Raw genomic sequence first — 13679 nt, forward strand, 5'->3', positions numbered from 1 at the left:
AGTCCTTGTTTGGGGCCACGATAAATCAATTTTCAAAATGCATTTTAAAGGAATTTTGTAATGCTCCTAGAGACTGAGACGGGTACAATGACTTAATTCATGGCAACAAGAGGGAGCGACAACAATCCTAGTTTTTGCTCTACGTGGAAAAGATATTCAATGTAATTGTCACACTTAGAACCTGATTTAGCAATGTTCCTGCCTTCAGTGGGGCCATCATGTGCCTAAAGTCAAGCACGAGCTTGAGTACATTGCTGAATCAGGACTTCAGTCATTAAGGCACCCCCACCATTTCTTTAAAAAGCTTTTTATGAAATAACTAACCTGGTACATTAGTTGGGGCCTCTTGGTTACTGCTTCCAGTAGGTGATTCAGAGGTCTGTGCATTGCTTTCATCGAACTCGCGTTTAAATATACACAGTAGGCACGAGATTCTGTAATCCAACCTCACATTCAAAATAAACTGATGATTCAAAGTTTTAAAAAAATGGAAATAGACATGTTATTTTTACATCACGTCTCTATACCTCTCAAGACTGTAACACTGCAGTCTGTGTAAACTAACAGCCGAGATCCACATACTCAGAAAACTGCAGATTTTACTATGAAGGGAGGGGAATGCACCAAAATTCCCTTTTTAAGTAAATCCAAAATTCAGTACTTTGGGTTTTTCTATTTTAAAAGATTCTACTGCAAGCCTAACCAAATGTATAAGGTCAATTTAAAGAACCATGAATGCAAAAATATCTAAGAAAGATTTAATGGGTACTTCTATGCACCCCTTTCCTCCCGCCCACTACTGGAGGAGCACCTGAGTGCTTGACAACCTAATGTATTTATCCTCACAACACCCCTGTGATGCATAAGCATTGGTTTCAACCCCATCGACTGTCAATGGAATTCAGACTCTGAAGTGCCAAAATTCCTTTGGAAAATGAAGTGTAGGCTCCTAAATCAGTTAGGCATTCTGAAACTGAGCACAACAACACTGAAATAGCTTTAAAAATCTGGGCCTAACCAAATTGCCAAAGATCACGCTGGAAGCTTAAGACAGAGCAGGGAATCAAACCCAGTTCTTCTGACACTCAGGTTAGTGCCCTAATCAATGTACCATACTTCCTTTGTAGATGTGTCATAGGGTTTAAATAAAACATGTAGTATAAACCAATTATTGGTTAAGAGTTCAGTCAGTACTAAGGGAAACAGGCAAACATGAACTTTGATATCCTGTTTTACAACATTAACATCTTGCTGCTCCCTTTGGGAGAGATGCACCATCCAACGAATGTCTCGCATCATCCCAACGTAAGAAGATATATTTACTTGCATCATTAATCATGTATTTTGGCAGGGATAAATATTGCTACATTTGCCCATATTTAATAAATTCTGATTTTAAAACCTTAAATTTATGTCTTCTCAACTGTTTAGTCATTAATAAATCTTTACAAGCATGGATACATTTTCCTTGATTTTCCCCCTCCCCTTTTAACAGGGAAAAGTGACAAAGGTCAAAGCCTCTCCTTGTGCCTTTTTAAATGTTTTAAACCCCTCAACCAGTTGATAAAATTAGTCTACCTTTAAAAATTAAATCCCCCAAATTAACAGAACAACTTTGAGTCTGGACATCTAAACTTTCTGCCTCAAGATCTGAATGAGAAGTAATCTACTTTCCTGTATAATAATATATTTTATTCAAGAATTCTATACGATTTTTATTAATTTAACTCTGTTTCTAATTTCCCTGTTCTATTATGACGGACGGCATCTTTCTGATCATGTCCAATATATTGCTCTGCTTTAACAATTCCTGCAAAAATGGGGTCAAATTTTGTTACCCATGTTTTTCAATAATGTTGTCTTAAAGTAACAAGAGAATCTACCATCAAATGCCCCATTCCAGCCCATAAAGGTGATATTTATCTTTAATCAGGTTTATAAATTGTTGTTTCATTTTATCCCACTGCAAGCCTTCCGTACACACAGTTTCTTCCATATAAACACAAAGCCAGTCCCTCACCTCGCTACACAAAGGACCACCGGTGGCTCAGGCAAGCTCAATGAAAACTCCTTATGTGTAGCTTTACTGCTGTTTGGCATTCTTTTACCCAGCAGGGGGTACCAGCAGCATTTAGGCCTATGTAAAATCATCATAAGGGGGCCTGTTCTCCTTTCTGTCTATAAAGGGCCTCTGCTCACTTTTGGAGCATCATCATTACCACAACATTATATCTGGCAGAGGGAGGGCTGAAATCACCCTTATGGCTTCATGGTATCAGTAACTTATAATCAAGACTGTTGGGAAAACGTAGTGACCAGTCAAATGTGTTTTATTCTATATGCAGAACACTTCCCCTCCTGTAGAGTTATCAAAGGCAGTTTACCTAGCCACCCACAGTAAGATACCCTAGAAAATTACAAGAAGTTGTTTGATGGGGCAGGCCGGGGGAATATTAACTGTCCTCTTAAGGTATCCAGCCCGATAAAAATTATTAACTGTTAAATAGCACGATAAGTGACTGAAGACCTGCTATGCCAGAAAGATGGAACATTGACCTTTAGTTCAGCTCGGAGTCACCCATGTGCACAACTGGCAACTCCCATCCAGAAGATAATCTCTGCCAATCTCTGTGCAAAAAGTGTTTCATGGGGTTAGGTGTTTGCCTCTGCAACACCTTCTAAGTATGAGAAGACTATCTTGGCAGCAATGGACTGGAAGGGACCGTCTCCTCCTAAGCACTCCTTAACATCTAGTTAAAATGTAATGTCAGATGCGAGTATCACAACAAAGGATTTGAGACCCCACCTAACTCTACATTCCACTTCATCTCTAGTACCTGAAGTATTTCGATGATTTTCAGCTTGGTGTCCATTACCAGGATATCTTCTTTCTCTGGTTCACTCTGTTTGACATTACCCTCAGGAACAGTAGCAAGTGGAGTAAGGGGCAAGAATCCACCACCTCTGAGTACAACCTGGGTCATCAGCTCACCAACCCCATGAATTGATCTCATCACATTGCTCCCTTCAGAGAGGCAGATAAAAACAAACACAGTAAGAATAAGATAACTGCACTTTGAATGCACCAAGAAGATAAGCAGCCTTTCACATCTCATGAAAAAACAATCCGGCTTCATACAAAACAAAGGGAATATTTTCAAAAAGACACAAAGGACAGTGAGGCACCTAATCTCCTTTGGAAATCTTCTCCTTAGATTAGTCTCCCAATTAGCACTTAGCTTTTAAAGGAAACCACCACGAATTCAGTGGATAAAAGGGAAAATTTTGATGCCCATTTCATGTATTCAGATCAAATTAATGTGGCCAAGAAATCCTCCACTTCCACTCAGGAGTTCCCCATATCATTTTTTCAGTCTTACCTTTACTTTCTTCTCCTTTTGCCATTTTGGTAATGGGGAAGATAGTGGCAATATGCACACAGTCTAATATAGCCAGGAGGATTTTGGTTAGTCTTAGGAGGTCACAGAAGTTGTAGAAACCAAAATATATCAGGTTTCTGGCTAAGTTCACAACCTATTAAAAATGAAAGTATTGGTTAAAACCCTTTTTTTAAGGCACAAAAACTCCGTTTGTTTCTTGACTTTTAGTTGCATTTATGACCTTAATTGACCATTTTTCTGACCCACACTTTATAAGCAAATTCCATTATGTTTTATAGTTTTTTATTCTAGAAATCAAAACAAGTTTGCTACTATGTATCTACAGATATATTTACATGTCCAGGATTGCAAGACTTCTGATACCTACTGTAGCTATTCTATAGCAAAAAGCATGCTATATCTGTTGATGTGTGGCAGTAAATAAAGTAAGATAGAGCTTCTTTGGGCTTGACCTATAAATGCATATTTTACATAACAGTTATTACATCAATTGGTAACCATTAAACGGACTCTCACCAGAGGGAGTTTTCAGAGGAACACATATCTAGTCAAATATTTAATACTGCCAAGAACTGGAATTTCCCCACAAGACCCACAAATATACTGTTTCTTGAACTGTGCAAATAATTTTTACCAAATAATTTCTATGCCTAATGTAGCCTCTTTTTCTGCAAGTAAGAAGCAAATCCAGCAAATATATTTGTTGTTCAAAAGTACTGAATGATATTTCTTTAGCTATGGATTATTTACAAAACATTGCCCTGCATAGTCATGACAGGTTATTCAAGCTGTTTGTTGTAACTGGTAAGGTAAACTATATGATTGATGTTCTACTGTTCTCTTACTGGATGAGTGTACAACTTCTTCAGGCACAAATACTTGTGCATGCAAACAAAGTTTGGGTTCAGATGTAAGCAGAGTCAGGATGAGCTCTACCCTGACATCTGGTGGTGAATTGTGGCAAGTTGTGGAAAAGAACTTCAGGGGCTGATCTTGTTTGCATAGGCACACCCACCCCATCTAGCATGAGCCCAAATGGTCACTTTGTCTGCTGTGGGATTCCCAGTTTCTCTGTTATTGGGGCAGGAAGAATAAAGTGTTGTTACCCTGATTATGTGAATCAAGGACAATGAAACTGTTTTATGACAGAGGGACTCACCATCAATGAAGTAGCACTTGCTAGACAAGGGACATGGGTTCCAAAGCCCAGTGAATTGAGAGAGGTCGGGGTAGGTATTTGTACCTGATGGTATGGGCTCCCTTTGAGGTCCTGAAATACCAATTACACCTCCTCCTCTCTCTACTGTGGAATATCAGAGCTAGTTTTAATTCCATTAGGAGTCTAGTTACAGGTTACTGAGCTGAATTCACTTTGGACCAATATAGTGCACCAGCACTGAGGCTCCCCTACTACAAGCTGAAATCACTAAAGAGCTAACATTATTGAGAGCTGAAATCACTAAGTGCTGTGAGGGGGGCCTAAAGATATGTTGCTGAGCAGCTGGCAAAGTAGAGCAGTTTGTGAGACGATTGGAGCGGCTTGCGGGACAGCTGGCGGAGCGGAGCAGTTCGCGGAAGGGCTGGAGCGGCTCACGGCAAAGGCTATAGCAGAACCCCATGGAGAGGAGGGGCAGTCAGCCTCAGACCACGTAAGGTGCCCCTTAACACCGCTGCGCCCCCCGCCACTCCCCTCCTCGGCTGGGAGATAAAACTCTGCAGATAAACTTTTGAAGTCTGGGGCTGCACTGACCAGGGACAGAGACTTTTGGGTGATTTTTGGGTTGCTGGACTTAAGACCCTGAGGGGAAAAAGGATACTGTCAAACTTACTGGGGGGGAAAGGGGTCTTTTGCTCACAGTTTGTGTTATGAATCCTGTTTGTGGTGTTTCCCCAACATAATGCCGCATTGTTTCCCTCCTTTATTAAAAGGATTTTGCTACACTCAGACTGTGTGCTTGCGAGAGGGGAAGTACTGCCTCTTACAGGCCCCCGGGGGGTGGTATGTAATTGTCCCAGGTCACTGGGTGGGGGCTCGAGCTGGTTTTGCATTGTGTTATTGAAACGGAACCCCTGGATACTGAACCCAGCCCTTGTTGCTGCCAACTCAGAGGGGCAGAAGGGTTACACCACCAAAACCTGACCTTCAAACCGAAGTGGGCACAAAAGTGAACATAACCGCTGCAAATTATTTTTAAAATACAAGTGAGTATTTATTTATCCCACATTAGCACCTATTCTTGCAAACAGCTACTGACTTCAACGGGTTGTTTACATGAGTAACAATTACTCACAAGAAGAAGGGAGTTGCCGAAGGTTAGTACTCACATGACACTTCCTCCAATTCACCTTGTATTAAAGGCAAAGTTGTTTTACTTTAGAAAAAGAGATTAAAAATAAAAATGGAATAGTTACCTCAAAAGTGAGTTTGTTTTTCTCTTTATCAGAGAAAGGGAACCTCTGACACACCACATCTCTTAAATACTCCTCCACAAATTCCATGGTTTGTGCAAATCTCTCCTTAATTTCATCTTTGGAAGTTCCACTGCTGTCATAGCTGGAGGGGAAAAAATTAAACTTGAATTTAAAATGCGCATAAATAGATTTTTTTTTAAATCCAAGTTTTTCAAGATCTAAATAAGGTTAAGGCTGTTAAATAATTTATCCCAAATCAAGGAGACAGGAAGCTGAGGCCATAATTTCCTGGCTTTTGCTGCTTTGTCCCATATGCTCACTTTGCACTATTTTAAAACATGTGAAAAAGCAAGGTTTGTACCAATAAAGAGAAAGAAAGGAGGGAAAACATTTTTCTAATGGAAACGGTGACAAGTGACATACAGCAGCAAGAGAGCAGATGTGACCATGACGTGCTAACTCCGGATACAAATGGGATTTTTTTCTATAAGTAAAAAAACATTCTAGATCAGTTTTTAAAGAAAAATCCACAATTAGGAATATGGGTGTTAGTGGAAATATTTTTTTAAAATTATGTATTATTGGAAATAGTTTGCCTGGCTTAAACACTTATTTTCCCTTTAGCTTTTAAATCTGAAGATGCTCTATTGGATTTCCTTCAGAAAATTAACCTAGGGGGAGGAAAGTTTAGCAGTCAAGTATTGCAATGAAGCAGTAGAGATTTAGAGACCCCAACTGAACAGAACGTGAAGTGTTTATTCTCTGGAACTGGAAAAAACTAAAACTAATAAAAATCAAGTTAATTTTAAATCAAGTAAATATCATCTTGCTTGGAACATCTGAACACATTAAAGTATTTTACAAATTATTTCTATTACAATAGTAACTAGAGGCCACAACTGAAAGATCGGAATCCCTCTGTGCTAGGTCCTGTACCAAAAGATAGTCCCCTGCCTCGCAGAGCTTACACCCTGATTAGACAAGACACACAAGATGTGAGGGGAAACAAAGGCACAAAGATTTTAAGTGACTTGCCTAGGTCACACAGCAAGTTATTGGTAAAGCCAGGAATAGAACACAGGTGTCTCAAATCCCAGCCCAGTGCACTATCCACTGGACCATGTTGCTTCTTGGGGAAAATAAAATGCAGCAACCATATAAAATAATTGAGCTTTTCTATTCAATGAAGTTCTTCTCAGTAAGTGTCTCCACAGACACATTTTTAATACCACCAGGCTTCAATACTAATAGGTTAGTAAGATAGCACCAGTAAAGAAGTAAAAAAAGATGACTTTTTAGTTTAGGGTTTGTTTGTTTTTAAATTAAAAAAATTATTTAATTTCCTGCTCTTTCATACCTCTCCAAGTACTTACTCATCAATAGCAATTTCAGAAGGTATCTCAGACCACAAACGAGCATACTTCACTGGCGTTACTTGTTCTTGGGGATCACGGTCAACATGCATATGCAGCATCAGCCGGCAGAACGATGCTCTCAGATCATACGGTAGGTTTTCGTCAGACATACAACGAAGAATGAGATCCACATCCAACTGGCCAGATATTTCATTTATGGCCAAATACTGTCGATCAAGGCACATTCTAGCAAAAAGATTAAGCTGGTACCTGTAAGAGAAGAAACTTACACCTTAGTTTCCAGACATCAATATAAGGAAAGCACCTAAAAATGTTAACAGTGTTTAGCAATTAATGTTTTAGTTAAAAAGAAATGTTACTGCTATTAATCAATAGGTACAAGATGCTCTAAAAATAGAATAAATCATTTCCCAACACAAATAAAGGTAACATAATTGTCATCTGAGGGGCGGGACAACAGCTTTCCAAAAGTCACCTAGTTTGTCACAGTGTTGCATATTTTGAAGAATTAAGCAGCACTCGCTTTTTCTTTGCTAATGCTATTTCTTATTAAATACAGAAAGATTACAGCAGCCTAGTCATTTTAGAAGTTAGCACACTTCTCACTGGCAGCTCTCAAGCTACTCTTGATTGCTTAGGCAATGGAGTCAAAGAGACTATTAAACTGATTAAAGTTGGACATATGCCTAAGTATCCTACTGAACTGAGGCATCAGTCTCCATACCAATTAGTCACAGGTAGATATAACAATTGAATTCATGTACTTTTTTTTCCTGCTCCCAAAAGATCTAGTCAACAGGAACAGAACAGGCACCTAGCATTGAAATTAATACAAATACAACAGACTCTAATAATTATTATAACCCAGCAACTAAAGTTTAAAGCACATGCAGAGTATGAGTGTTCATATAGTCCTTACCGACCTTAACTCTAAAGAAGGTGGTTTTTCAATAAAAAGATTACAAGGCATTTAATTGAATCTTATTTCTTTGTATCCTAGTCCATGGAATTTTTCCTTACAGAATTGCTTCCTACTCTCTTCATTATATATACACTCATTGGTTTGTTATTGAAAGGTTAGAAGAAATTACTGTTAAGAGCATTTAAACAACTCTTTTTGGGAAGAACTCATAAGACATGCATGGACTTTGCAAACAGATAAACAGGAGAAAAAAAAGTTAGAACAGGTCCACTTTGGGCCTGAAACTCTTAAGCAGTCCAAATCCAAAACATCAATTCTAATCCCTTTTAACAAGTTTACCGGATGAACTATTTAAAGTTTTTAAACACAATATGCAAGGCCAAAGTGATAAGTAGTTAAAAAGGAATTCTGGTGGTACTTTTTGCACCACAATAGCCAATGGTCTGTCAAACTATTCTCAAAAGTTTATAGCCCAGACACAGGAATTTGGTCTGAGATGGAACTTGGAATTACAATGTGCCAAGTAACTGGTGTCTAGCCAAGTCATCTGGAAGCACTGCCTCATATTAGAAGCATAGCTTAATAGTGCAAAAAGGGGAGGGGGGGAACAAAAAAACCCAACCAAACTTCTTGTGGGGTTTTTGCAAGTTCATATAGTGTCCTGGTGAGAACTTCAGGACATCTACTAAGTCTGGAGCTCACAAGTAAAGTTCTAGAAGTGATATAGAACTGTGGTGGCATCTTAGAAAAAGAGCTGTTTGCAGGTTACAACCAACTCTTTCCTTTACTCTGAGCGTTATCTCACCTTCCTTTCAACAACCCCTATTACAGCTCAGATTTTACAAGCTAAAGTTAAGATCCCCATGAAGAAAATCAAACTATTGTGGAGAAAGCCGGACTCATGAGCATCTCCGTCAGGAGGAGACTCACCACAGATATATGCTACCTCGCATATAAATGCTACCAAACTCTTACACGCTTTGAACCCCACTTATTCTGTATTTACGCTTACATTTTCTCATTGTGCTCACATTGATTACTTGGACTTCTATCTGACATCAAAACACAACTTTGTGCTTCTAGTGCATTTACCATGTACAGAAAGCTTTACACCATTTTCTATTGGGTACTGAGTCCAGTGTTCTAAGTCTTTATTTGGAACTAATTGTTTATTATACTGAAAAGGCCTTCACCCATCCGGTTCTTATTGCCCTATCAAAACCAACTACTGCACACAGTGTTAACCTGTAATAGCTGAGTATATCCCGATCTTCCTTCTGCCCTTCCTTAGCATCCTGAGCCAACTCTCTGACACTCTTACTGCGGATTTCCTTGTTGCTGTCTCGCCAGAATAGCCAAACTTCTTCCTCATCTTCTCCAACCTCCAAGGTGTTTTCTCCACTCGATACCTCTTCAAACTCAAACCGAGAAAGAACCAACCTGGCAGAATGAAAGAGGTTAAACAACAAAATAATCCAGTCCATGATATCTTAAAATATTTTGTTTTAGGACAACTGCTGAGTTGCACAGGGGTACAGTAACAGTGATTTGCATAGTCACTCAGGAGACTTGCATTCATGGTACCATACATAGCTTTTGTTTCTCAACATGGCCACACAAAAAATCCCAAATAATGTAGGAAAAATAGTAGAGACATTTCCTTATACTACATGATGACCTTAGGTGTTCAGATACTATTGTTATGAGCATATTAAAACCCAGTTAGAGCTAAGCACTGAATATCCAATGTGAACAGTTATCCACAAAGACATATTGTATATTTTTGATTGGTTATAAAAAGGAATTTAATTTTGTGGCCGTCTATATGGCTGAAGAAACAAGGGTATCACCTAGGGCAAGACAAATTAATGTCCAAAAAGACTTCTATGTAGGAAGCATTGATTCAAAAAGCATCTAGGATCAATCAATTTATGTATTCTCCCAAACGCTTTGATTGCGCAAGTAAACTTTGATCTATTCGATATCCCACAAATTTCATTCTCTTTGGGTGTCAGAAACATAATTAAGTTAGAAGAATGACCTCATACCTAAAATGGTAATCAAGGTTCTTAGCATCTGGCCAAAAGAAAGGTCACGAACTACATAAGCAAGAGGCACAAATTAAACCGATCAGCAAGAGACACTGAAACCTGGCAGAATTTTGGTAGAGAGACAAACATTAAGAAACGAGATTTTTAATCTTGTCAAACCTAGAAATAGTGCCTGCAAGGTCTTTCCTGTTTACCTAGATTTAATTTATTATCTAGCAAAGACACCTTTTACTCTTCTTGACCTCTTTTTTCAATATTAACCTTCTCTCAATTCCACATGCCAAGTAAACCCAGCTTTACTGAAGCTAGTTGGAAGTTGGTGCCTGTTATGGATACACATGCATTGTTTAGTTGTTCCCAAGAGATGAAAACTGAAATTTTGACCCAAGGCGGAATAGGCAACTATAAAAATACCAGCTTTTCCACTGCTGTGCAAAATTTCTAAGAGTGATTCTTCTGATTAAAAATGCCCTTTTCACAAAACTGAAATTTCCTGTGAGAAATTTATTTCCTTTTCTTTGGTGCCAAAAATCTGATTTTTCCTGAGGAAAATCAAAATGATGGCTCCCCACCTGACAGGCTCTTGTCAATTTCACATTCCCTATGTGAAATAGACAAAACCTTTCCTGGAGGACTTCTAAGGCTGAGCATCAGGATGCTCTTCCTCCCTGCCACCTGGAGATGGAGGGGGGAAATGGGGAGCTGAATGTGTGGGTTCTCTGCCTCTCTAGCTCCTAGATCTGCAACAGGAGGCAGGCTCTCTTCCTGACTGGCTCCCAGAACTGCAAGCGGAGAATTAAACAGCCAGGATAGAAGGCGCTTTTAATTTCATTTGTGAAACTAACAAGAGCTTTCTGGGTGGACAACAGGGAAGCCAAAAAAAATCCATTTCAATTCCTCTGAAAGCGAATTTTTCTTAAAAAGCTTTCCTGAGGAAGAATGTTATGCTATAAATATTTTGTTGCAGTTCAGCACAATTTTTTTAATTCAAAAACGTGAAAGTTTTCATGGGAAGAGTTTTTCACTTTTCAGAGAGCTCTAAGTTCCTAAAGGTGCTGCTGACTACAGTCAATCTACCATGGTAAACCTAAGGGCCAGGAGAACAACCAGGCTCATGGGACCGGGAACACCATCTTATACACGTCTGCTACATGCAAATCCCAGAATATCTGCTTATCCAGCTCAGATGAGAGAGCATTTTAGCACCTTTAGTTTAAAATGGTTCAAGATTTAAAATGTTACATAAGACTGCAGCTTCTCTCAGTGTTATCAAGCTACCTGATGAAAATGTTAAATATCTGAAAGATGTCTAGAGTACATAGGCCTAGGAATCCATGTGGCAGTCATTTTGGTGCCTCCAGCACTCACCTATTGTGTATTTAGGAAGGCCCTCACACATTCTAAGTTTGGTACTCTCTGTAGTCTTGAAGCTAGTGTTCTCAATGCTCTGATCTACCTTCCTTATACACCAACTAGAAAGCTATTCATAAATAAGTCTCAGCTTACTTTGTCTCAATGAGTATGTCTGCATTGGCTGGATTCAACACAGCTTTACAAATCAGTTCCTGTGTCACTGGAATAGACTTGTTCATGGAAACACACAAATCTGAGAGATAATCCAAAAACCTATTTGGAAATAAAAAGACAGACAACATTAAATCCCTGTCATGGTTCTTCAGTTGACTCATTCTACATTTTATAAAGAGAAAAAGCATTTGGACAACCAAGTAACGTTGCAAAGCAAGGGAGGCCATTGCCTTGGTGGAAAGTTATGGTCTGGCTCAGAGGCAAGAGTGGATTAAACATGCTTCCTAAATACAGAAACAAGTTAGCTGATACAGATCTCTCAGATTATGAATAAGAGAAAAAGGTAACTAAGTCCCAATACCAATCCGACTTACCTGGGCTCCCTGTTTTTCCTCACAAGACTAACAAAAGTATCAATCTCAGCAGCCGTAATGTGCTTCTCCAGCAGTTTGCGATTGTTATGAAGCAACGCTGTAATAGTATCTTCCGCCAAAACGTCATAACCAATTTGTTTCTGCATGAAGCCGAACTGCTTGGCTATGTATTCCTGAGAAAGAAGAAGAAGAACAAGGTATTCTAATCTCACTTGAAATTTAAACGGAAAAACAGTTAGCTGCTTATATCAGTATCCTAAAGGAACAGCTTGGTTAGGTTCTATTGTTTCTATGATTTAGGACCACGCTGAAAAGCAGGGAAAAAACATAACATAGAACAGCAATGGATAGTTTTTATGTCTACACAGCTACTGGGCAGGACACGCCCAGCCCTATCTCCTTTTCTCTGCTCAAACTCTCAGAACGTTGATAAGACTTGGTTTTAAACCGCTTGATAGTGATGGTAGAAGTTGTAGAATGTATTGAAGTCTCAATGTGCCTTCAAAATTTAAATTAAAGAACAATGACATTCTCAGTCTTCCCCTGGATTAGACAGAGTTAATAACAATGAATCATAAATTCCTGTAAGTAATGACACTACTTGAACTGTACCCAATCTTGGATGAACGAACACATACACCCACGCCACCAGCCTGTGTTAGACAGGTTCTAACACGTAACTAACCTGATTCTTTCTGTAATCTTGCTGCGAGTGCCTCAGCACCCTGTAGCAGAGCCGGCAAATGTGTCTGAAAGGAGCATGACGCTGGTCCCCAAGCTCCTCCAGCCTCAGCATTGGCCCATCTCCACAGTCTGTAAACGGTGCTTGTAACAGCTTGAAAATCTATGGGGTTATTTTAGAAGATCGAGATTGAGACATGCCACCTAAGCTTAGTGAAGGTGAGTGGATGTACCTACAGATGCCCACGCCCCCTTGTTGCTACTTTATGGCCTCTGTCTTGTCAGAACCAGAGCATCGTTTAAATCTTGTCTACATCACCACAGCCACATGTCAATTCTGAAGGCCGTCAGTTTCTCCCACCTGAACTTCCATAAAGCTTCTTCTAGTTGCACAGTCTGGACAAAGGAGCTGTCTCTGAAGAGAATGTGGCTGATCACTTATGTCCAACCTTAGACGCTTTTCCTTTTATCCATTGGTTCTGCCTCTTGTGGTATCTTCCAGTAATGGGACACCCAGAGTTTTACACTGATCTACACTGCCAGAAGACTGCTGAAAGCTAGTGAGGCAGAAGTTGCCTTATCCCAACTAACCTGTACTGTTCTGTATTCTGAGAACCTACTCTCTCCTCAGAATCTCTGTCACATGATAAAAACTCTTACCTGCTTTAGGATATTTTGCTCTCTCATCAGCTTTTGCCGCTCACGATTTGGTTTAGAAAATACCACTTCAAGCACATCTTGCCCAGAATTAGTTCCACCGGTAACAAAGTAAACCAAATCCTCCAGCAGCTTGGTAACAGACCTATATAAAAACCACAAGTGTCAATACAGACTTGGAACCATCAGTTGTGAAAAGAATTAACAAAGACTGCAATGTTTCAAATGTTATTTTAAGAAGGAGATAACCCAGAAGGAGGAGCATATGGAGTGGATCA

General features: G+C 39.4%; 1 protein-coding gene across 5 annotated transcripts in view; it reads right to left on the reverse strand.

The window, feature by feature from the left end:
* Positions 1-13679, reverse strand: part of ITPR1 (inositol 1,4,5-trisphosphate receptor type 1) — a 244803-nt gene that overhangs the window by 132633 nt on the left and 98491 nt on the right. For all 5 annotated transcript variants that reach the window (XM_039546362.1, XM_039546365.1, XM_039546364.1 and 2 more), the window contains 10 exons: positions 13405-13546; positions 12749-12907; positions 12064-12236; positions 11669-11788; positions 9357-9551; positions 7187-7438; positions 5814-5955; positions 3381-3534; positions 2838-3025; positions 325-463 (listed from right to left, as the gene is read on the reverse strand). In XM_039546362.1, the coding sequence (XP_039402296.1) occupies positions 325-463; positions 2838-3025; positions 3381-3534; positions 5814-5955; positions 7187-7438; positions 9357-9551; positions 11669-11788; positions 12064-12236; positions 12749-12907; positions 13405-13546 (1664 nt within the window). The remainder of the gene's footprint in view (positions 1-324; positions 464-2837; positions 3026-3380; positions 3535-5813; positions 5956-7186; positions 7439-9356; positions 9552-11668; positions 11789-12063; positions 12237-12748; positions 12908-13404; positions 13547-13679) is intronic.

This window comes from Mauremys reevesii, linkage group 7 (assembly GCF_016161935.1).
Source record: "Mauremys reevesii isolate NIE-2019 linkage group 7, ASM1616193v1, whole genome shotgun sequence".
Lineage (NCBI taxonomy): Eukaryota > Metazoa > Chordata > Testudines > Geoemydidae > Mauremys > Mauremys reevesii.